The sequence below is a fragment of the Sabethes cyaneus genome, chromosome 1, assembly GCF_943734655.1.
Source record: "Sabethes cyaneus chromosome 1, idSabCyanKW18_F2, whole genome shotgun sequence".
In the NCBI taxonomy this organism is placed as follows: Eukaryota; Metazoa; Arthropoda; class Insecta; order Diptera; family Culicidae; genus Sabethes; species Sabethes cyaneus.
In genome coordinates, this window is record NC_071353.1 from 43,122,939 (window position 1) to 43,148,745 (window position 25,807).

Sequence of the window (25,807 nt, forward strand, 5' to 3'; positions counted from 1 at the left end):
GATATCGATGCAATGTGTTATTTTGATCTTTTTGTTGAAGTTAATCTTCTCTGAAAATAAAATCCCTTACGAACTAAAACAAAAAATATGCAGCTTATTTTTAGGATCCAAAAGCAATTATGGAATTGATTACTAAAGGGGTTATATACAGTTAGAAAAAAAGTCAGTTAGCTTAAAAAAGTCGATTCTTCTAGCATTTTTCTAGAGAAGACTCTTTGGCTGAATAAAGTGAAAATTTGTATACATCTTACGGTAGCTTTTGGCTGTATTTGAACATATTTTGTTTTTGAAAAAAGTTATTGAAATAGTTGCTATTGTTAATCTCGTGGAACTCTTCTAAAATAAGGCGTCTTGCGGTAAGCACGGTAACTATGGACGGAATCATCGAAAATCGAAAAACCAAAAAGGAAACCGTGATAAAATATATCATCTACAGTTTGATTGAAGGAATTAGCAAAATAATTATTTTTGACGAAATGGCGGCCTCTTAAACATCAAAAATCGATTTTTGGCAAAAATTTGCTCTTAAATTGTCCATAAAATGAGAAATTTCAATTGGTGAGCAAAAACCTTTGATTAATCTCTAGAATATATCCTTAGAACACTTGTGTCAAAATTTGAAGTGATTCGGTTCAGCCGTTTTCAAGAAATCTTGCTCACCGACTTTGAAAACACGATTTTGAGAAACACGCGTTCCTTTTTCAATCGCTCTGACACGTCGTTACAAATATGCGTATAACTTCGCTAATATTTGTCGAATTGGCATAACATTTTCTGTGCGCATACATAAATATATGTACATTACGATCATGATAAAACCAGATAACCGATTTTTCGAAAATTCTAACTGTATGTAACCCCCTAAATGATTTTTTGACAGAAAGATTGATTTTCAAGTGACTGACTACAAAAAAGTCTTTGAAAGGAAACGGTTTCCAAGAGCTGCTGCTCTGAAGATTTTGAATACGAAAGTTTTCACGTCATAAATAAAGTTCATTTGCTTTAAAAAGTAGCTTTTCTGATCCAAGAAAAAGATAATACGAAATAATATCGTCTCCTTATTGCAATTACTAGGTATGTATTAGTATTTTAGCAATTATTGCAATAATTCGTACTATGACTCTAATTAGGCAAACAATTTGTTTTTCGTTTTCCAATTTTACTAGCTGCACTAAGGGGACGATATCGATTAGACATTGAAAGTGGTGCCTTACTACTGCTACTGCTGTTGGCCCAAACTGAACTTTTCCGAATGGTTGCTGTTTTCGTAACTGTTAGAGTTTCGCCTTGGGGTTCATCCTTCGCTGCCTCTCGGGTATATTGCGATGGTCCACACCCCAAGCTAGCCTTACGCACCGTTAGCCTGTTGTGGGGTGGCGCAGCTTCTTCCGTAGTGAGCGTTTGCTCAAGTCGGCCTCCGATTATGGCGGCATATCGAGGCTCGCTGTTCACCCGCAGAGATTGTGTTCGTTTAACTTTGTGTCGAGTGGATCCGTCCAGCAAAAGGGCAGCCGCCTTTGGTGGCATTTGGTCCGGAATTTTGAAAGTGGAATTCTTCGTCGCTACGAGATAGGTTTGCTTTTTGGTTTCATGACTAGATTGTGACGAGGATGATTGCAACAGTTTGAATTCAGCATAAGTTTCTTTTAGCTTTTGTAGCTTGCTTTTCAGATTCGCTTTAGCAGCCACCGCTGCCGCAGTGGTCAGTGTGTGCGACTGATGCGCTGATGGTATTTGGTTATGGTGGTGATGAAAGTCCCTTCTGGGAGGTGATAGTTGGTTATATTTAGCAGCCACAGTGGGATGTTTTAGGCGTGTTTTCAGGCTTCGCAGTGAGGTGAAGGACGACCGCATCGAGTGACTGCGACGAAATGGCTGCTGCTGGCTGGTGTCACCAACGCCGCAAATCTGCGGTGAATCCGCAGGATGGACCTTATAGGAAGACGACGAAGGACGTGGTGACGGGCTTGCGGCTAAAATGCTTTCAAACCGGCGGTAGTCCATGGCTTTTTGAAATCATCGACGGGTTTCTAAATGCTGTTGGGTGGGAGAAAAAAGGTGATTCAAATACAGAAATAATTCATTGACAGAGAGTGAAACAGAGAGGGAGTGAGAACAACCTTTCCGGGGGTTCCGGTCTGTAGGCTCCTAAATCTGCGCTGTTAAAGAAAGTGGATGCACCATCATTCACGTTGAATCATGCCAGATTAATATCGAGGTAGCACGAATTTTCTATCGCATAGTTCAATCTATAAAGGTTCGAATCGGCTTTCGATCTTCACGGAAAAAACGCCCACAAATTAATCTGCTTATATTTTTCAAACAGCCCAATTATTCAGTTCAACCTACTCGTTCGAAGGTATAATCCGCTTTGTGGAAGTTGGGAAATTTTAGCAAGAATTGCAAAGGAAGGTCCACTACATTCAAATGAATGTGACGAGTTAGTTGGCGTGCATTTGAAAGTTGAAACTCAAGTTTAACTTAAAATAACAATGTAACTTTAATCAAGTAATAATCTAACCTGTAACAGAAGTGGAATAGGGGTCAAATTAATCATCGGTGTTACACTTGTATTTGTATTCGCTAATTAAATTAGAGCGATTTCACTGGAAATTTTCATACTCCTTTCAATGTTGGTTGATAAATACGGTGTTTTACACACATCTGGTGTCTGAAATAGTTTTGACTGAAGTTTTTGGAGCGCCTTAGTAGAATACGAAACCTAAAAATAAAAAATAAGAAAACTTATCCAATTTAATTCTACTATGTGTATTTTATTCACGACAGATACGTATTTCGCCTACGACTTGCAGGCTTCCTCAGTGTAGTTCGAAAACAGACACTGAGGAAGCCTGCAAGTCGTAGGCGAAATACGTATCCGTCGTGAATAAAATACACATAGTAGAATTAAATTGGATAAGTTTTCTTATTTTTTATTTTTAGGTGAAATAGTTTTGTTTTTTATCGACAAATTCAAATATTGTCCTTTGGGCAGCAGATAGCTGAGTGAACGTAAAAATCTCAAAAAAAAAAAAAAGAAATCTATTTAGAGTAGAATCTAAAGACCGAAGCAGTTAATGGCAATTTCGAACCCACCAAGGAAAATGTTTTTATAAAATGGTAAATTCATTAAAATTTGAAACAACCCTTAAGTTTTTCTTTAATGATAAATTTTGATTCTCTTTGATCATATCTTCTCAGTAGTATTTGGCTTATTTACGAAAAGAACACGTGCTCCGCTCAAGATAGTTAAAGTTACAATAATTGTATATTCCGAGTACCACCGGTTTCCATCCATTTAAGTTACAGCAGACACGTAACTCTTATCCTTATCTCTTTGTAGTTTTATGCGGAATATGAACAAACAGCTAACAGGCAGCTCTGGAAGTGATTCCATTGCAAGGAAAATCATCGTTTAGTCGAACTACTGAGCGGCTTACGACAGCATCTGACCCGTAGTGGGTGACTGGGTGCTGCTCGAGCACCTAGAACACCGAAAGCTCGACATCGGGGCACTGCAGGAGATCTGTCGCAAAGGTGAAAAGGTGTCGAGAAAACTCCGGCGGCAAGGCTCAGTTTTACCAACCCGAACAGCATATGTCAGTCGCATTCAATTGTAGCTACTCACTGTAGCATATCTTGATATGGGGCTTACTCAGCCCAGCGATATGATAAATGGTCAAAATGATCAGGTGATAACTTTCATACGGAATGCATCACCTAATTGGGATACATGCCCACAGTAGTAGAGGTAGTTAAGCAATCTTTGATGGCTCACTGATACGACATAATAATGGTGCTCTGATTTTCACATAAACAAACGTGCATTAATATTAGTACAAACTACATTAAAATCCTGTAAAAATATGTGAAAAGTTGCATGGAAAATATTTACAAAATAAATTTAAATGTACGATAGCTGTTCGCTACGGGACATTAAGATCGTCATCGGCGGTATAAACGCTCAGGTCGGCAGGGAAGTGATTTATAGATCCCGTAACCTACATATCCCCACATACAGGCTGGTAAACGGCTGGGTAATGCGTACCATCGGTGCCTTGCGCACTGGGCATGAAATTAATCCCACGGTGGTCTAAAGCCTCTTACTCAGTAACTCCTACCCTTCCTCGTGGTACCAACCGGAATACGAGCAACCTCGGTGGAGATCGGGTAACCAACCCCGGTGGTTCAAGGTAGTGTGTTGACAGATTAAGAATCAAGGGCCGTTTCTTTAATATTAGCATAATTAACGTGCACAGCCCTCACCTCGAAAGTACCAATGATGACAAAGACGAATTTTACGCGCAGTTGGAGTGCGAATACGACCGCTGCCCAAGGCATGATGTCAAAGTCATCATCGGGGCTGTAATGTTCAGGTTGGTCAGGAGAAGGAAATCAAACTGGTTACTGGACGGTTCAGCGCGCACCCGCAAACAAACGGAAACGGCATTAGACTTGTCGACTTCGCCGCCTCCAAGAACATGGCCATACGTAGTACCTTCTTTCAGCATAACCTCTACACTAGCGGTACACCTGGAGATCACCTAACCAGACGGAATCACAAATCGACCACGTTGTGATAGATGGTCGGCACTTTTCAGACATTATCGACGTCAGAACCTATCCGGGTGCTAATATTGATTCGGATCACTACTTAGTGATGGTAAGGATACGTGAAAAACTATCTGTTGTGAACAACATACGATATCGGTGCCCGCCTACCGCGACTGAAGCAACCGAATGTCGCCGAAAACTACGCGTTATCTCTCGAAGCTGCGCTGCCGAAAGAGGGTGAACTGGATAAAACCCCTCTTGAGGACTGTTGGAATGCCGTGAAAACAGCCATTAACACCGTAGCGGAGAACGTCCTATGCCGTGTGGCACCGAATCGACGTAACGAATGGTTTGACGAGTAATGCCAGCAGATATTGGCTGAGAAGGACGCCGTGCGGGTACAAATGTTGCGTAGAACCACCCGTCAGAATGTGGAGCGATACAAACAGAAGCAGAGACAGCAAACCCGACTCTTTCAGGAGAAGTATCGCAACCAAGTGGAAGAATTCGGGCAGCTGTACCGCTTTCACGACACATGGAAGTTTTATCAGAGACTCAATGAATCTCATGAAGGCTTTGTGCCGCGGGCCGAAATGTGTGGAGATAAAGATGTAGGTATCTTGACAGACGACCATGCGGTGATCGAAAGGTGGAAGCAGCACTACACTGAAACCAAAATGCACGCTCTATTAAAGTGTTTCGGGATATGGATTTTGAAATAGCACTGCACCATGATTCCAAGAACGTTTCTCATTAGATTCTAAAATAATTCACTTTCGCTTCAAGTGATCTTGCACATAATCATGAATCAGCGAAAAACATTTTAGTTACATATTTTTTTAACATGACTTTGAAGTGAAATTCATTTGGATTCACCCCACTGGTTTTGTACAGTGATTTTAAAGTGTGAAACACTTTCGATGCATTTGTTTTGTTTTATAATGTTAAGTGACGTCTATATTGACGATCACGATAGTAAAATGGCGATAGCGAACAAACGAAATTATGTGTGTTCGCTATTCGCTTTGGTGATTAAACAAAATTGTTGCATGCAGAACAGATTTTTTGTTCGATAAGTATTGACCAGCATCGTAAGTATCAGAAACCGAGTGAAGTATGTTAATAATAAATAAACTTTACCACGAATATCGCTTTCAGAAAGCAGCATGAAAATCATTCATCTACCAAGCATGGAAAGGAAACTCCCTTGGCGCAGCAGGATTTCATTTTAGCTACTCCGGTTGCACCGCAAATCTTCCATAAATATGATCTCGTTCCATTTTATGCTCAAACTCCCTCAGCAGTATACTGAACCATTCAATAAGCTTTTAAACGAGGGTAACGATCCGTCGATAGCGGAGGAACAATGACAATGCTTGAAGGTCGCTTTCGCTGAGGGTTATCTAACTGCCATACATCCGGATCACGTCAATCGGTCGGGAAAAGCGATGCGATATCTCAAAGTTCACCAGCAGCTGCTTGTCATCATCGTGTTCATCGGAATTTTCATCAGCTTGTTTGTCTCGACCAACGAGTTCGTCTTCAGGTCTGATGTCTGCTACGCTTTTTTTTGTTGGTTCAAGGCTCAACCGGTGATGTTAATTTTTGGCAAACGCATTTACCCTTTTCGGTAGAATAGAAATCGGTAACCAGGTGTATCCCGAATACATCTCGGTTACCTTCGAGGATGTGAAGGGTTGCGACGAAGCAAAACAGGAGCTGTAGGAGGTAGTTGAGTTTCTTAAGAATCCCGACAAATTTTGCAACCTCGGCGGAAAGCTACCAAAGGGCGTACTGCTTGTGGGACCACCCGGTACCGGCAAAACAATTCTAACTAGACAGTGACCGGTGAAGCAGGCGTTCCATTTTTCCACGCTGCCAGGCCCGAATTCGATGAGGTACTGGTCGGTCAGGAGGCCAGACGAGTGCGAGATTCATTCAGTGCTTTGTTGCATGTGAATGATTCGAAAATATTAGATCTCTCGTTTAATTTAAAATACAGAAGCAGCGAAGGAACGTGCACCTTGCACAATTTTCATTGATAAAATCGATTCTAGCGGGGCAAAGCGAATTAACCCAGTCTTGCATCCGAACGCAAATCAGACCATCAATCAATTGCTGTCGGAAATGGATGGATTTCAACAAAACGAAGGAGTTATCGTGCTGGGGGTAACCAATCAGCGGGATGATCTGGATCAGGCTTTGCTAAGACCAGGCCGGTTTGATGTTGAAGTGGTTGTGCCTACCCCGGACTATATTGGTCGAAAGGAAATTCTCACCTACTATGTAAATAAAATTTTGAGCAAGGAAATTAACGTATAGTCCAACTGGCGAGAGGAACGACGGGCTTCACCGGGGCCGATATTGAAAATATGGTTTATCAAGCTGCACTACGGTAAGTACTAGCTTGTATTTATTGATTTTTTGAAGTATAGACGAGAGTGGTTAATTTTTCAGAGCTGCCATCGATGGCGTGGAAGTTGTTTTTATGAAGCATTTGGAAAATGCCAAAGACAAGGTACTTATGGGTCCAGAACGTAAATCTCATTTACTAGACGAAGAAGCAAACAAAATTACGGCACATCATGAAGGCGGACATGCTATAGTTGCCTACTATACAAAGGTATCAATCATCTAATAAAGACGCGTTTTACAAGAGGTAGTAAATTTTCGAAAAATTTAATTCCAAGAATCGCATCCTCCAGGTGACAATCATGCCACGCGGACCATTGTTGGGGCATATTGCGTACATCCCGAAAAAAGAACGTTATTATGTCACCAAATAACAACACATGGTGGGTAGCAGAGCAGCTGAGGAATTGATTTTCGGAGCAGACAAAATTACTTCCGGCACGTATTTTTGCATTATTACTAAAATACCACATTTTTAACCATTTATTCTGGTTTATGATATTACTTACAGGAACAAGCAGTGATCTGAAACAGGCGACATCCATTGCTTCGCACATGGTACGCGAATGGAGCATGTCCGACAAGGTAGGTTTGCGTACGATCGAATCGTCGAAGGGATTCGGTGCACCGTCGGATATGCTCTCGCCATCGACGATAGAAGACGTGGATGTTGAGATAAAGAAAATTCTTAACGACATTTTTAAACGAGCAAATCCATTTTGAAGCAGCATGCTAAAAAAACCAAGGCACTGGCAGAAACGCTGCTTAAGTACGAATTACTCGACGCCGAGGACATCAAGGCAAAAAAAAAATGTAATGAAGTCTGAACGTTGAAGTTTGTATCTGTACGTGGCGTCCACGACAAATTGTTAGTTATAAGTAGCATACTTGCTTATTTAGACTAGTAAACCGTGAGGTACATCTATAATTATTTATAAAATCAAATCTGTTGCTGCAGCAGCACAGTTATAGATTTGTTTCTTGTTTCGATAATAAAGCAACCATGGTGTCTATAATGTGCTTGTGAAAAGTAACCAACTTTTCAAAAGGGCCAATCTGCAAAATGTAAACAAACCGAGTGAGGGTTATTTTCTACTAGCATGGGGAAAGAAATCCTCACTCGGTTTGTTAACATTTTGCAGATTGGCCTTTTTGAAAAGTTGTTGCCGAATTGATATTTTTAATGTAGGCCAATTACATTATATGAATCCGATTGAATATCGTATGATTCTTATTTGAAACTCAAATGCAAAACATCTAACATTTAACAAAAATTCATTCAAGATTCATGATCTCTACACTTCACGTTTATGTGAAAGCATGTTAGAATATCGTATGATTCTTATTTCAAATTCAATTGCAAAACTCCTAACATTCAATAAAAATTAATTCAAGATTCATGATGTAAACCTTTCATGTCTACGTGAAAGCACGTTGATCGAAAGTGTTTTGCTATTGAAAATGAAGTAGTGCACGATGAACAAAAACGAAGTGTTTTGCACATGAATTCTATATGGTTTGGCTAGTAGGGCGGATTCATGTGCAAAACACTTTATAGCAACGTGCAATTTTATTTCCGTGTACGATGAACATCTGCAACGAAGATGTGCCACGCCCATCGAAAACGGAAATTAAAAAAGCCATCCAGCTGCTGAAGAATAACAAGGCAGCGGGAAAGGATGGCATTGAAGCGGCACTTATTAAAATGGGCCCAGATCAGCTGTCTGCATCAACTAATTGTCAAGATTTGGGATACGGAATGACTACCGGGGGAGTGGAAAGACGGGGTTATCTGCCTTATCTATAAGAAAGGCAATAAGCTCGATTGTGAGAACTATCGAGCGATCACTATTCTGAATACCACCTACAAAGTGCTGTCTCAAGTCATCTTCCATCGACTATCGTCAATAGTCAATAGATTTGTGGAAAGTTATCAGGCCGGCATCATGAAGGGTCCGTCTACAAGGGACCTAATCTTGATCCTACGGCAGATCCTTCAGAAGTGCCGCAAATTCCGAGTCCCCCTGCTCATCGATTTCAAAGCCGCATATGATAGTGTAAACCAACAAGGGCTATGGAAAATTTTGAACGAAAACGGCTTTCCGGGTAAGCTTACTAGACTTATCATAGCTACGATGGAGGGGATCCAGTGCTGTGTGAGAATCTCGGGTGGATTGTCGGACCCATTCGAATCTTGCAGGGGACTTCGACAAGGAGATGGTCTTTCCTGCCTGCCTATTCAACATTCCGCTTGAAGGTGTTATAAGACGAGCGGCGATCAAAATGAGGGGCACGATTTTGAATAAATCCAGTCAATTTGCTGACGGCTGTGGATGCAGTCGGCAGAACATTTGAGGCGGTGGAAGATAAGTACACCAGACTAAAACGTGAAGCAGAGAAGACTGGGTTGAAGATAAATACATCTAAACCGAAGTATATGCTGGCGGGTGGGACTGAGCGCAACAGGGCCCGCTTGGGCAGTCCCGTGGTAATCGACGGGGATGAGTTTGAGGTAGTCGACGAGTTCCTATACCTTGGCTCACTGGCAACAGAGGACAACAACAGCCGTGAGATTAAAAGACGTATTATCAGCGGAAGTTGGGTCTACTACGGACTCCACAAACATTTGCGGTCGAGCAATCTGAGGCCCCGTACAAAGTGCACACTGTACAAAACGCTAATTAGACCGGTTGTCCTCTAAGGGCACGAAAAAAAAGGGAGATATCAGCAAACCTTGGAAGCTCATCTGTAAGCGTTAGAGCAGTAAAAGGGTGCCCACAAGGAGGCGTAATATCACCTTTATTGTGGTCTTTAATAGTTGATGATCTTCTTCAAAAGTTGACAGCGCTAGGCTTTGAAATAATTGGCTTCGCAGATGATATAGTCATAATTGTTCGAGGAAAATTTGATTCTATTATCGCTGACCGAATGCAAATGGCTTTAAATTTGATTTCATCATGGTGTGATAGGCAGGGTCTCAGCATAAATGCCAATAAAACTACTATCATACCATTTACGAGAAGAAAACAATTTACATTAAACAACATCAGATTGAAAGGAACACTTTTAAAACTTTCAGACACTGTCAAATATCTTGGAGTATTTCTTGACAGAAAACTCAATTGGAACACACATCTAGAGCAAGCAGTAAACAAAGCTACAAATGCTCTATGGATATGTAAAAGAACTTTTGGTAAGCAATGGGGACTGAAACCGAAGATGATTTATTGGATCTATTCGGCAATTGTCAGACCCAGGATTACCTATGCCTCGTTGGTCTGGTGGCCAAAAACGAAAGAGAAAGCTACCCAAAAAAAGCTGGAAAGACTTCAAAGGCTAGCCACTCTTTCAATAACAGGTGCAATGAGAAGTACACCATCGAAGGCATTGGATGCTTTACTCTATATACTTCCATTGTATCAGTTTATACAATTAGAAGCTGAAAAGAGTGCTCTAAAAATCAAAAGATCAATGAACCTCTTTGAAGGTGATCTAACAGGTCATCTCAGTATTCTAAAAACTATTAGTATTAATCCTATTGTAAATAATAATGAAGATTGGATGGAGAAAAAATACAACTTTAATCGAATATTTCGGGTATTTGAGCCTAGACGTGATTATTGGGAAGATGGTGGTCCCGATCTTCGTCCAGGCTCGACAGTTTTCTATACAGACGGTTCAAAAATGGACAATCAAGTTGGAGCAGGAGTGACTGGCCCAGGAATAGACATGTCAATTTCTATGGGCAGATGGCCAACTGTATTCCAAGCTGAAATACAAGCAATTATAGAATGTACGACTGTGTGCTTGCGCAGGAACTATAGACATTCAAATATATGCATCATGTCAGACAGCCAAGCAGCTCTAAACGCTCTAAAGTCGGCGACATGCACATCAAAACTTGTCTGGGAATGTATTCAATTACTCCAAAAATTGTCTTGTCGTAATCAAGTCAACCTGTATTGGGTCCCAGGTCACTGTGGAATCGATGGAAATGAAAGAGCTGATGCGCTTGCAAGACTCGGATCATCTAATCAATTTGTAGGACCTGAGCCCTTCTGTGGTTTATCTGCCTCTGCTTTAAAAATGGAGCTAAAAGCATGGGAATGTGCGAAAGTGGAATCAAATTGGAATAACACTTTCATTGCTAGGCAGTCGAAACGGTTTATCTCTCCAAACGTTTCAATGACTCGCAAAATCCTGGAGCTTTCGAAGAAAGATCTTAGCATTTATACTGGTCTTATAACAGGACATTGTCCGAGCCGATATCATCTGAAGCTAATGGGAAAACTTCAAGATGATATATGTCGCTTCTGTGGCATAGAAAAAGAAGACTCGGAACACCTGTTATGCCGATGTCCGGCAATTCTCAATAAAAGATTAAGGTTCTTTGAAAGAGGGCTGTTAGAACCCTCTGATATTTGGAGAACAACTCCCAGCGCAGTAGTGCACTTCATCCGAAGTGCATCACCGGGCTGGACAAATGCTATTAGTCAAACAATGACGATCACTTCTGATAGTGGTACGTCATCTTGACAACATAGCTATAATAAAACGGGGGATATATCACAATAGATCAAACAAATGGTCGCAGTGATAAAAATACCCAACATGGAAAAAAAAAGGGCACGAAACATGAACACTGCTAGAAGAGGACCTACGAGAATTCGGAGTTTTCGGACGGCAGGTGCTAAGAACCATCTTTGGCGGCGTGCAAGGGAATGGTGTATGGAGGCGAAGAATGAAACGCGAGCTCGCGCGTCTCTTTGGCGAACCCAGTATTCAGAAAGTGGTTAAAGCTGGACGGTTACGTTGGGCAGGACATGTTGCTAGAATGCCGTCCAACTATCCTGCAAAAATGGGTTTCACATCGAATCCGGTAGGAACAAGACGAAGACGGGCACAGCGAGTGAGGTGGCAAGACCAGGTGGAGCGATATCTAGCGAACACTGGGTGTCCGCGGAACTGAAGAACAGCTGCCATGGACCGAAATAGGTGGAGAAATTATACTGCGCGGGCCTTGTCATAAGACGTTAGGCAAAATTGGAAGAAAAAGAAGAAGAAGAAGCCTACATACCGACACGACTAATAACGGCCAGTGGTGCATCAACTGTGTAGCGTCCCGAGACCTGGTGGTCAGCATTAGAAGCATCTCCTTTCCAAACGAAGATGTCCGTAAGGACTATTAGACACCTGAACAACCTGATCTACGAACAATGAATCAAATCTACCACGTTTCCATTGAATGAACCGTGAACAAGCACCAAACTATTGGAATAAAGAGATAAAGGATTTTTTTTCGAAAAAATTCCCACTGTGTTTGATTTAAGGTTATACGTGTTAGCAACCACTGGAGGAGAAAATGGCTTGGAAAAATATCTAAGCATAATTTGTAGAGCCGTGAAGGAAAACCTGCCCTTAGCAAGGTGTTTTGAACCGGTGAACATACGATTTATGGAATCTTTAATATATTATATCTTTAACTTGGACTTGCACAGATAATTTAATTCAGTCTAATTGTTGTATTCAACAAATTTGCTAATATCGAAATCGTAGTAGTAATTAAAATTAATAAAAGCAATTAAAAAAAGAAAATTTTCGAGGTTATAAGTTATCGTTATCGTTATCGCACTTTATACTAATATTTACAATTTTGTTTGCATATGTGAACCTCTACCCCTCTCCCCTACGGCTCCTTGAACATGATCATTCGAAAAAAAAACATCAATTGCGGTACCATGTATATGTATATGTCGCAGTGGTCAAATCTTCCGACCATGTATATTAAATTATCTCCTGTTTGGCCCATCCTTTTTTTTAAATTCGAACGCATAACAAAATGGCGAACATTCAAACATAAAACTAAGGTTTTTAGTCGAAAAAATGTACTTTAAACATTTCTAAAAAATACAAAAATTGTAATATCGAAAAAAGGATGGGTCAAACACTAGATAATTTTGTTGGCTTTGAAACAAAAAAAGAATCATAAGAATTGCTTGAGCCATTCTTGAGATATTTATGGCACCGACTTTCAAAACCTGGTTTCGAGAAAAACGACGTTGAAGTTTTTATTCGCTGTGTAATCGCTCCAGACATGCGCGGTACAAATAGCTATTTTTCCGATTTTTTTTAAATTGGAAAAGTACTATGCCCCCTTAAAATGAAGGTTAAATTATAACTCCCCGAATAAATTTTCCATTTGCTTTGTTTTTCATGTGACGTCACATAATTTCATATCCCCCCTCCCCCGTACGTCACAAATCGTCACGATTATGTCAACCCCCCTCCACCCTATAAGCGTGACGTACTTTATGCATGGCTCCTATTACGGTATGATAAATTTGAGTGCTCGTCTGTTAGAAATGCTATAATCATTGCTCAAAGTAGCTAGGTGGAGATTCTTTTCAGCAGTAGCAAGCTGGCGCACAGTGGAAAATACTGGGACAGAACACTCAAAATGGAGTTGAAGTTTTCCATGAAATATTATTTTTCTATGAAAGTAGACAGACTAAATAACTATATTCCAAAATTTCAGAGTACTGGGAATGATACAGCTTTTTGGAGAATTTTTTGAATCTGAAGTTTGTGTGACAACTTCCCATATTTTTCATTCAACGCAAGTCTCGAAAAACTGTTTTTAATCGTATCCTGTTAGGTATTTGCATACAAAGAAAACGTGATTTGGTATTGAAATGGTTATAGATTAGCACCTTATTTTGCAGATTGACGAAAATCAAGTACACTCTAAACTATATTTGCTTCAAATCTCAAAATAATAACAAACATGTGACTTCGCATTTTCAAAGTTGAGCATCTTTTTTTGGGAACGGAAGGTAACCGTCATTTTTTCATATTTTATGTAGAATTTAGTCTACTTTCCAAAAACCATATCCGCATTTTGCGCAGATTTGCGCAAAGACTAAAATTATTGAATTTTTTAGAACCATGTTTTTTAGCTGGGATGGAAGATCAGAGATTTTGATAAAATCTGTGCTTTATCGCCACACGCACAGATCACGATCCGTGCAGATCATGAAAACAGTAAATCCTTAGCGTTGATCACAAGATTTTGTTCTCTAAACAATCTCAGCAGTCGATCAAAGTGTTACATTTTACCTAGCTGCGAGAAAAAAGGTCACGCATGTTGTTTGTATTGCAATTCATACAATACACACAACCAATCGTCTGTATCTGTTATATTTCTCAACGCAATCATACGATGAACATGATCTGATATGAGATTTGTCATAATCTGTACGGATCGCGACAAAGTGTTTGTCGCTTACAAGTAGTGATGTCAATGAATCTGAATCTGATCGCTCCCATAATCTTGATCGCTAGAAGCGATTTTTTTTCCATCCCTGGTTTTTAGGCAATTCCGCTTTGTAATTACTTCTAGCAATACTATTATAGATACTTTTAAAGAAAATCTTTGAGCATTTAGCAGCTAAAGGTTAGTACCAGGTCAGCAGAGCAGAGTGACACTTTGATATTCAAATTTTAGTGACTAAACATGGTTATTGGCTGGAGAAAGCGCCTTTTTTTAAATTCAAAATTTATTTTTAAATGTGACTCAACGTTATGGATTGCTGAGTGTTACAAGGTCATTCTACTTCGCCTAATTAACCCAGTACAAAAAAAAACACAAAATAAAAATAATAGTTCAAGTAGTTATAAAACTTTTCTTAGAAAATTATTGATTTTTTTAAATATTTGTAAACTTTAAGTTAAACTTTAAGTTGTAAGTTCCATACTACTTTACCAATTTTATTAGTTTTGTCTTAGTTTTATTCTGAGTGGCGCCACTGTGGGGCGATTTGCTTCAGCAGCTGAAAAGATGCAAGTTTTTCGAAACTATTTTTAATTCATCATATTTCTTGTAGAAAACTTCTATGTCGAATATATCTATGGATAAGTGATTCATGTTCTTTTCAAAAGATTCTGAAATCATATTTTCACAAAATATTACATTTTAAGCTCATTTATGTTCAACTGATTAAAATTGACGCCCTCTGATTATTCTGTACTTTACCCTTTGTCCCCGCACTTGCCGTGCTCGAGCGAAATTATTGCGGATAGTTTTTGGTGGAGTACCTACAAACCGAATGCGGAGAGCGGCTTATGCGTATGAAGAAATGTCAAAAAAATGGAATAATTTGCTATTCACTTCAAAAAAAAACCGGGAGAATTTAGCCCATCATTATTTAATTCAACTAAAATTGCAGCGACGATTTTTGAAAATTTTTGGCGTCCAACCGAAACTATGATTTTATACAGTTTTCTCAGAATAGTTTCTTGTGCATACGGTAGGACCACAAATTGAAAAGCAACCGTAATGTGTTGTCGTTTGCTTTTCAATTCATGGAGACGCATTATTCATTACGGTAAAAGACATCCTTATAATATGCTACCGATATAAGTGCCCCTGTATAGCGCACTACACAATAATGGAAAATTTAAATTCGAAATCGCTGCAAAAATTAAATGTTTAGAAATTATATTGCATTCGAAGGGTTGATCGAAGCGAACATCAATCAGGCTGAATTTGTGAAATTTGCTTTGAAAACGTTATTACTATTTTCACCCATGTGTGCAAATTGTCTTACTGTAGCGATGAGGCCACTTCTGAATGGTAGCACAACCGCGGCTGGCATGGATGGTGAACATCAATGAACAACAAACCACTAGATAGGTGAGTACCCTGCAGGATGTATTAGAAATTCGTAGAACGTCAATCGTTATGTGACGAGCAAATATTTTTGCACATGTAGTTACTAGAATTGCGTACATCGCACATTTCGCTACATGCTTCATCGTTTCCTGCCACCATCGTCATCCTGGTCCTGGATAAAATGATACACAAAAAAAAACAAGCATCAGCAAACAAATAACCGGTGAACAAATTTGCAGCCTGCTGCACAGCTTCTGCTAATGTTGGTGAGTGAAAATTTTCCGAAGCGACAGTGACCATTGCATCGTATTTTGCCAAAGGGAAATTCGAACGTGCAGCAAAATTGCTGGGATATAAATTGGGTACTGGACAGGCCATTCATTGCCCAAATGTGGTACCAGAAATTTGTGTTTAGCAGCCGTTTTATGTTCACCGAATAAAATTAAACTTAGCTGGAGCCTATGGTAGGACATTGCTCTAACATATGGGAAAGCTCGATTTCAAAACAGCATATATAACTAGCTTTATTGTGAAACAAAAACAACTGGTAAGTTTCCAAACCGGATACACCACCAAATGTCTTCAGCAAACTATCGTTACCAAAGGCAAATACGTTGGCAAATCTGTCTAGAGTAAACAACTTCTTAAAAGTTGGTTCATTCCGCGCCAAAATCCGAGCAACATAAACACAAGCTGACGGTTGATGGAGACGCCCGGTTGCGATTTACATTCAAATGACACAAACTTTTTGATGCCAATCACCGAGAGTGTCGAAGCCAGTGCCGAAAGCTACAGACTCAAAAATGTGTTCATCGCATCCTGTGTGATACTTCTATAGCAGCAGCCAGTTGAGTGGATCCCCTTCTATCGCCTGACGTGCCTCATCCTCAGCGAACGAGCAGCAGACGTTCTGACACGGTCGGAGTGGGCGAGCAAGGTTCAGTCAGAATGTGGAGCAGGAGCATGTTTGGGCTCTTTAGTTAACTTTGAACAGCATTTTGGTTGGTAGTATTCTCGGAACAACTTATTTCCGTTGATCGTAGGCAAGATTTTTCTTTAATCTAACATGATTCGGAAGGTAGCAGGAAAATGTGTCTTTAAGATTGTGACTAAAACGTGAGGTATGGTTCGTCATCGAGGCAACAACTGGGAAGTGATTCGTTTATTGCTGTTGGCATAAAAGCGGTACAATAAAACATTCGTTTGTACTTGCGCGCGATTAATGGATTTTGGACTAAAAGGAAATGGCAGTAAAAATCTGCAGTGTGAATAATGATGAAATTTTACACGTACTTGATCAAAGCAATTGGTGTACCAATAAAATATGGTAGCAATATTTTAGAACTCAATGTTTTGTCATGATTTTTTGTTCGTTTGAGGAAGGCAATGTCAAACGAACTTTTTTCATAACTAAAAATAGATGCTCGGTTTTCTAACATGGTCCTTTAAAAAGCTTGCTCATGCTTTTGCATAAATTGGAACTCGGATTTAAATTAGAATGATTTATATACCTTCAGAAACATTAACTTACTTTTCGATACTGTTTCATTTTGTACATTTGACTGCTTCCTACAAGGCTGAATTATGCGGTCCTCCGAAAACGAAAGTTCAAAGTATGTTTGGGTCCCAATCACGAATAGCTGTCGGGCGGGATGGACCGTGCAAGTCATAATAGCCGAAACGGTCAAACGAACCGCATCGGATTCCAGATCGGAAGACAGAGAAGTTATCTCCAGCGGAGATCTGCGTTCTATTTAATTAACTCATAAATTACCGGACGGGACGTGATATCCATGACGTCATCGAAAGCACAATTGTGGATAAAAAATCGCGCGCAAGACGGAAAATAACTGACGGCCGTGCGGAACTACTTCATTACCGGACGTCAGAGAGGGGAGCCTTTGCTGTCCAGATGGCATCTAAGGCGGGAGTGGTGATTGATGTTAACAAGGGTTTTCGAAGTTAGTAGAGAAAAAGCGAGAAAAAAAAACATTTTCAAATGGATGGCAGAAACTTTCACTCGGAGGCCGGCAGGTTTTATTCGTTCAACGCGCCCGACTGGATGTTAAATTCGGTTTAATGAATTGTACAGTGCGCTAGAAGTTGTCTGGCATACAGAATAAGAAATTATTATGCTAATAAAGATAACTTAGAATTGGGGCGTCATTCGGCAGCGAAATCTGGTTTGGTGCATTGGAGCAAGTGTCGAGTATGTAGCTATAAGTGGATTCTCTCACTTTCACATCCTTGACCGAAATGTTCTATTCATGGTAATTTTACTATTTATTGGAGCATTGGAACAGAAACTCTAGTTTGAAGGATTTTGCAACAACAGAAGCTAACAAAATTAGAACAATTGAAAACCACAAGTCGGAATCGCTTAACGCGGAATACTAATTGTGCAAAACAATTCAGCAACCAATTACCAAATGGCGCCTCCAGGATGGCTGGGTGTGCAAAATGAGGGTAATCACCAAAAGTTTGTGCCTCGTTCAGGTAACTTCCCCATACTACTGAAACTGATCCATGCTATAGATAGACTGGAAAACAAAATTATTCACCAAGCAGCAAATATGCTCCTCCTGCCAGCGTTTTGCGTGGCATGCGGAAACTTTTGTCTGCCGTGTTTTACGGGTATACTTCTTCAGTCGTCTGCAGAACGGTGGAAAAATCTCGGTTACCAAAATCTTTCCGACAAAATGCAGTGCATTGAATACGTGGCAAAACACGGTTTCCTTCAATTAGACTTTGGCAGCAATAAATTCGTTTTTCTTTGGTTGACCTCATCACAGCGGCCAATCTATTGTGATATCGCCTGAGTGTTTTCTGTAACCTGCGCTCCCTTTTTTGTTGTCAATTATACTCAATTACGCTATTGATCGACATGTTCCTAAACGCACACCTCCATCGGTTCGAAAACAGACACCCAACAGGAAGAAGCCTGAAAGTCGTAGGCGAAATACGTATCTGTCAAGAAGAAATATACATAGTAGAATTTAACTGGAAAGTTTTCTTTTTAATTTAATTTAATTTCAGACACCTCCTCTGTCAAACATACACCTTGGCAGACTGCAGAGTTGCGACGCTTGAAGACATCGAAAAGAGCAGCTCTAAGAAGGCTCTTGAAATATGGTGGTCTATTGCTGCGTGATGATCACAATGGCAGATAAATAATGCATACAAGCGTTCGAGCCAACGCTGTCATGCGAATTACTTGCGTAATACAGAGACACAGAGTAAACTGAAAACAGCGCCGCACTCGTTTTGGAGATACTTCAACGAGCAAAGGAAAGAATTCGGTCTACCTTCAGCAATGAAGTACAGAGACAAAACGGGAACGAATGCAGATGAAAATTGTCAGCTTTTCTCCGAGAAGTTCTCCAGTGATTTTCATGTGAGACACTGTCAGCTGACCAAATCTCGTTGACTGCAAATAATGTTCCGCTTTTCGGGCTTTTGCAGAATGTTATTAATGTGAGCGATGCGATGCTAACGGGTGACAATTAAAATTTTGGAATTTTTTCGAGACCCCTATACTCAACAACAAACGAGCTCAGAGAGAAATGAGAGTATGTATGTGTTAGCTCTTTTTCTCCTCTTTTTGTCAATATTGTTTGTTTTGTTTATGCTTACCCAGTTTTGCTTAAAATGGCGTCGAAACAAGAAGCATTTCGGAAGCGCGTTGTGCACTTCTATGAACTACCACAGAAATCTCGGCAAAAAATATACGGTACAACAGTTAAAAAGCAAATATGTTGCGGCTTTCACTGTTTACCATATCCTAAGATGCCCAACAACTATTCGCAAGCAAGGTAGTGGAAGACCAGCCAAAATTATGGACGCAGGAGGATATTGTTCTCTTTCTCGTTTCTTGAACAACAAGCTCTCTATCAATTAAGATGCACCAGACGAATGTTTGAAGAAAATTTTGATCCCGTTTTGGACGGATAGAGCATCATCGCATTACGCCATAAAAACACAATCGTTCCTGAATACCCATTCAATTCCATTTTTACCCAAAAACCACGACCCGACAAATCCGTCTCAGTGCGTCCAATCGAAGATTTCTTCGGGACTTTGAGTTCCTTGGTGTACAAAAATAACTGGAGAGCCACGAATTGCAAACAGTTGATTGGTAGAATCGAGAGATGCATTCGCAAAGTGGACATGACGGCCGTACAACGCTCCTGTCTCGACGTCAAACGAATGCTACGCCGAACAGCCGATTACGGACCGTTTTTAAATGTACACTAATTTTTTTTCAACAATGGATAATGTATCTTTAATTTCGGTAAATCAGATCTTCTTCATGTGTCTTTGTCTTTTTTTCACAAATTCCAAAATTTTAGCTGTCACCCGTTATGATCCAAAAAGACATCTCCGAAATAAAGCCGTCCACCTCCGTTGGACCGGACGGGATACCCGCTATTTTTCTCAAGAAATGCACCACAGATTTACTTGCTCCTATCCCAAGCAACAATGTGAGTTTTATTGTACTCTTATGGCGGTCTTCAAGACCAATTTTCGTCTTAAATGTCATAATAAGAGTGTAATAAAACCCAAATTGTTACTTGGGATTCGTCCTCTTTGCAATTTGTCTCTGTCTACCGGCATTTTTCCGACGTTATAGAAAACGTCGTTTATGTTTCCGCTTCATAAGAAAGGCGATAAAAAGGACATCGATAATTATCGAGGTATCGCCGCTTTTTATGCGGTATCCAAGCTATTCGAAAAAGTAGTTTTGGGACCCTACCACTGGTCCATGGTAGAATTGTAAGCAATTCAATGACGATTCTCAACATGAATTAATGCCACGTCGATCAACCACGACGAATATCCTTTCATTTACTACTTATGCTACAGATACAACGTCGAACCGTTTTCAAACGGATGCAATTTACATCGACCTTTCTGCTGCTTTGATAAGTTAAATCACGAAATTGCGAAGTCCTACTTGGCTGATCGGCATGTGGCAAAATAAGATAATCGTTATCTAGCTAGTTTATTGCTACGTCCGATATTCCACAAAGCAGTCATCTAGGCCCGCTCATCTTTGTGCTATACTACAACGATGTAAACTTTTCGCTGCGAGGACCCAGGCTTTGCTTTGCTGATGATCTTAAGACCTCTCACGAGGTCAAAAAAGTAAAAGACACCATGTTTCTGCAACAGCAAAAGAAAACGAGAGTCCTGCATCAAGGATCTGAGAGTCCTTCTTGACTCACAGCTGACCTACAAACACTACATCAGCTACATCGTTACTAAAGCATCCAGCAGTCTTGGCCTAATAATGAGAACTGCGAAAAGCTTCACCGATATATATTGCTTGAAGAATTTGTACAGTGCACTTGTCCATTCGACGCTGGAATATTGCTCAGTGGTCTGGAATCCCTATTATCTCAACGGCGTTGATCGGTTAGAGAAAATACAACGCAAATTCATTCGGTTCGCCCTCCGTCGCCTGCCTTGGAACAACCCGCTCCAGCTATCAAGATACCAAGCGCGCCTGATGCTAATTGGACTGGACACCCTAGCAACCAGGAGAAATCTGTCCCGAGCAATCCTTATAGCTGATCTCCTAATGGCGAGGGCCGATTGTCCGTGGCAACCACGACCTCTTCGTACCAGAATGTTCCTCCAAGTACCGTTTCGAAGGACAAATTATGCAGAAACGGGACCATCGTCGGGCTACTACGAGTTTTCAGTCAAGTGTCAGCTGGGTTCGACTTTCATCTAAATCGTAGGACTATTCGTGGGAAGTTTTTAAATATTTTTCGTACTAGTTAGGCTAAATTATCATTAGGACAACAACATGTCTGTTGGTGTAAACAATAAATAAATAAATAAGGTACACCGGGGCAAGCTGAAATGCGGGGTAAGTTAAAACGGAAGCGACAATGTTCACCGGAAATGATGAATTGCTGCCAGATGGTTTTCAATGAAAAGGTGCACCTAAATGCACCTTTTGACCGTGATAAATGGAAGATCGAAGTGACTCAATGCTTTCCGTCCTCTTGTTTACTTTTTGCCATTCGGAAATTTAAAACAAACATTTTTTCGGGTTGTCTAAATCTGCTCATTAATAGTGTATTTGATAAGTTTTATCTCAAAATTGTACGTCTGGTAATTATTTGGTTTTGATTAAGTGTAACAATGTTAAAAAAGTCTATGTAAAATACTGACCAAACTCGTGTTTTTAGTCTTTGACCTTGAAATGCGGCCAGGCATTAACGGGGTTATGAGCTCCGTTCCCACTTACCCCGTATTCCCAATTGCCCCGAGGTACCTTATGTAACTTCCATGCTAATTTACGAACTTTTTTAGTTTTGTCTCAATTTTGTTCTGACTGGCGCCACTGTACGTCAGTACAATCCCTGGCGAGGCTCACCAGTGTATACATTTAAGGTGATACGGTACTGAATGGCGTCCATGTGAGATACAGAGACTATAGATTATCAGCGGCGACCAGGCACTCAAAATACGCTAAATTTTGAACCATTATAAATAAAGGTAACTCTCCGCTTTGATTCAAAATTAGCGGATTTTGAGTGCCTTGTCGCCTCTGTAATCTATAGTCTCTGTAATGTGAGGAGTTGGGTGCCATCGATCCGGCCATTTTGGATTCAGTACCATTCCACCTTAACTACAAGAGTGTCTTTTGCACTGTCAAGCGGCGTCTTTGTGGTAATATAGAATTCAGCATGAAGGCAGGGTAATGAGAGGCCTGCGAATAAACCCATGCTAAAGTCATTTTGCCATTGAATGACCTGATTCTACTACTATAAGATTCGAACTCACGATCATTTGCTTGTCAAAGCAGACTCAGCTTACGGCTACATAACCCGTCGGGCGGTTATGAATACAATGTATGCAATTTGCAGCTTTTTAAATTAGCAAAAGCTAGGCTGCAGAGCAAGCATAATGCAATGCAAAATAATTGCTACACTTGAATCGTGATACATTTCGTTTTCTTTGTTTTGTCTAATTATGCTCTAAAATATATTCTTTTCCATTATTTGAAGAGCATATTTCTTTCGTGGCAAGTACTAACAACACTACCTACTAGAAATGACCTTCTATCAACCGTTCGAAATGATACATAGTATACTTTCCGTTCCTGCGTGCCATCAGAGTGTTTCAAATCAAATACAGCTGCTGACGGTTATAGACGAGGAAACACTTTTTGCTCTAGGTTCTCTTCAATTATCCTTTAGTGAAAGTATCACATCTTCCATTTTCACCAACACAAAACAAAAAACGGTGTCAAGAAGAAAAGCGCACTTGTTTTTGAATCAGTTTCGCTAGCATTCATTGGTACAGAATTTATGGACTCGGTTTCAATAGGACTTGAAAAGAGTACACTCACGCTGACGGTGCTTTTTTCAGTTCTTTCCGAGAATAGGGGAAAAACTTCACAAATGAATGTAGGTTTTCTGGTAGAGTGCTGGCAAAGTCGCACACTTTCACTCATTAATCCTATTGGAAGCATAATTTACAATCTTCAGTTTGACGGATATGTTGGTCATGTTCTAATTTGCGGATTCTTAGAAATATTGATGGCACTCCGACTACAGACAGGCAGCTAATTTTTGGTCAATGTGTCATGTTATTGGAAACAGAGTGTGCTGTTAATTAGGATTCTAAACTAGAAATCAAACTGTACCGCCAGTATTTTAGCTGACACTTGTGAAATTAACATTCTATAATCATTCTATATAGGCAGATAACAATAAATGCAGGCTGTCTTTGAAAAATAAAAAAAGCATTCTAATGGAATGTTGGATCAGACCCCATATTGTGTTTCTTTCAATGCAAATAGATTACCTACCTACTTTCTAGTATAGTCTCTTTGAGAGTAGAATTATGACCCCCCCCCATCAATAGTGAGGGGCTCCTATACAAATAAAATACAAATATCCTCATAACTAGAGAACTAATCAAGCAAATGGAACCAAATTTGGTATGTGTGGGGTTTTCGAGGCAGGAATCTTTTTATGATGGTCTGAGATCCCTCAACCCCTGTGGTAGGGGGATAAGGACTCTCATACAAATAAAACAGAAATTTTTGCGTAACTCAAAAAGTAATCGTACTCGAGAAATTTTAGACTCTTTCATAAAACCCGTAGAGATCACCTCTATCTAGATTTATTTATTTTCCTAGATTTTCCGTGAATTGGTACATCCCGCGTAAGGTTTTTCGTGAAATGGTATTCTGCGAAACTCTATATTCCGCGCTATGGTCAACCGAGAATTGGTGTTTCGCAAAATTGTATTTGGCGAAATGGTTTGTAATGATGGCAAATATTTAAATGCTATCCGCTTTATTTTATCAGGCTAAGCAATGGTGGGAGTTGTTTTCTATTTTACTGTGAGGAAAGTTTGTATATTAAAACACCTCCTCAGAAACTCCTTGCAAAACTCGAGATTGTGATAAAGGTCATCCGAGATTCAGGATTTATGTACAACACAGTTTAATTTGTGGCAATACGAAATTTGTCGGGTCAGCTAGTGTGTTAATAAATATTGTTGGTTGGGAAAACCCGCCTTGAAATGCATAAAATAACACCGCTCCGCCGAGATTCGAATATACGACGACTGGATTGTCAGACAGCTGACTGGGCGGACCCAAAGCCGCAAACAATCTGTTATGATTTCAGTTTGCAGATAAATGTTTATATCATCGGCGTAGCACAGTCTTTTTTCAGAAGGCAACAGTCGAATGACGTCGTTCACGAACAGCAAGAATAGGAAAGGTCCCAAAATGCTACCTTGTGGAACTCCAGAACCATCCCCGAACCAACTCGCTTGAGTAGGGCCCAATTTGACGGCGACACCCTATCTTGCCAAATTTTGCCGTAAGACGTAGTCTTAAGTCAAAACAACAACGAATTAATGATTCGAAGCGTCGTTTGAAGCTGGTTACGGGTGATAAAGTGCAAGGAATGGAGCGGCGAGATCGAGAGCCAGCCGGACCGTCCAGAAACATTTTTCTTGTCCAGGTTGTGGCCTCTCTGTTTCGGAATACGCAGGTAATTCTTCACACTACAAAGAATTTTTGGAAATAAAATAAATAAAGCAGAAACAGAGAAAATTTGTGTTTGTTGAAACTTGGTCTGATGTCCGGATGATTTCAGGAATAATTTTCTGCGGGATAGTATTACACAGACATAAATTAAAGATGCGTGCGAGAGCGAGATAATTTCCCATATTGACAGCCTTGCGTGCGTAATTTTAACGAAATCATATCAACTATCAAAATGCTCTTTTAATTCTCTTTAGAACTAACAGCATTTTTCCTGCTATGGAAAATCAGGTGCTCTGCCACGGAGCTAACACCATTTGCTTTCTAAATATTGAATTTATTTTATTTTGGTAGCTACTTCCGTTCTCTTGAAGCAACCACGCAGAAATTTCCGCTGTTTCTCAAATCCCAATGGTGCCTTTCTGTGGGTATAAAATAATAGCGGATATAATGACAAAAGTTTCCGATGATAATTTTAAACATTTTGACTTGTGTTCAGGTGTTCTCTAAGGTAATTTTGAAGTTTTCATTGACCACGATGTTACTCTCAAGGCAATTTATATCCATAGCAAGAAGTAATATAAATCATATGCCACCCCCGGGGTCGTTAGTCGTAACAACTTGTACCCAGTGTATGTAAATAGAAGAATCGCATTTGCATTAGGTTGTCCGCTTTGAAAAAATAGCAAACTAGCTTTGATACAATTTGTAAAGGTCTCGGAACGGTGCTATTATTACTTCATTCGGCTTTACTTTATCTTGTTATCTGAGCTCGGTCTCTCACAGTGAATTTCGTAACATTTTGTTGCGGCAGGCAATCAACTTAAGGAGGCATTCTCACACGGTGTCTTGTGCAAACCGGTCCTCTCCGCAACCCCTCACGGAAATCATAGGACGGAACAAAGCGAAAGTGAAAAGTTTTTCTCGCATAGTAGCCGCCTCGGCCTCGACGTACTACGATAGGTTATGTTAGCAATTTTCCGCTGTCTGTTAGGGCTTCAATCTTCAGCCCAGCCTCCCAATGGTAAATGGTATTGGGCTGGTCCAGCGAAGCGAAAAACGAAATTTGTTAGATGACAAAAAGTGAGGATGAGTGGCTCGTTGACGTTAAATTGCTCTTGACTTTGAGACGTCGAAGGGTGAAAAGT

General features: G+C 40.1%; 1 protein-coding gene and 1 pseudogene across 6 annotated transcripts in view; one reads left to right on the forward strand and one right to left on the reverse strand.

The window, feature by feature from the left end:
- The window catches only part of LOC128745401 (uncharacterized), a 91,487-nt gene that overhangs the window by 38,564 nt on the left and 27,116 nt on the right, over window positions 1–25,807 (reverse strand). For all 6 annotated transcript variants that reach the window (XM_053842473.1, XM_053842470.1, XM_053842471.1 and 3 more), the window contains one exon: window positions 1,215–2,037. In XM_053842473.1, the coding sequence (XP_053698448.1) occupies window positions 1,215–2,004 (790 nt within the window). In that variant the 5' untranslated portion in view covers window positions 2,005–2,037. The remainder of the gene's footprint in view (window positions 1–1,214; window positions 2,038–25,807) is intronic.
- LOC128745618 (ATP-dependent zinc metalloprotease YME1L-like) lies at window positions 5,113–7,793 on the forward strand (annotated as a pseudogene).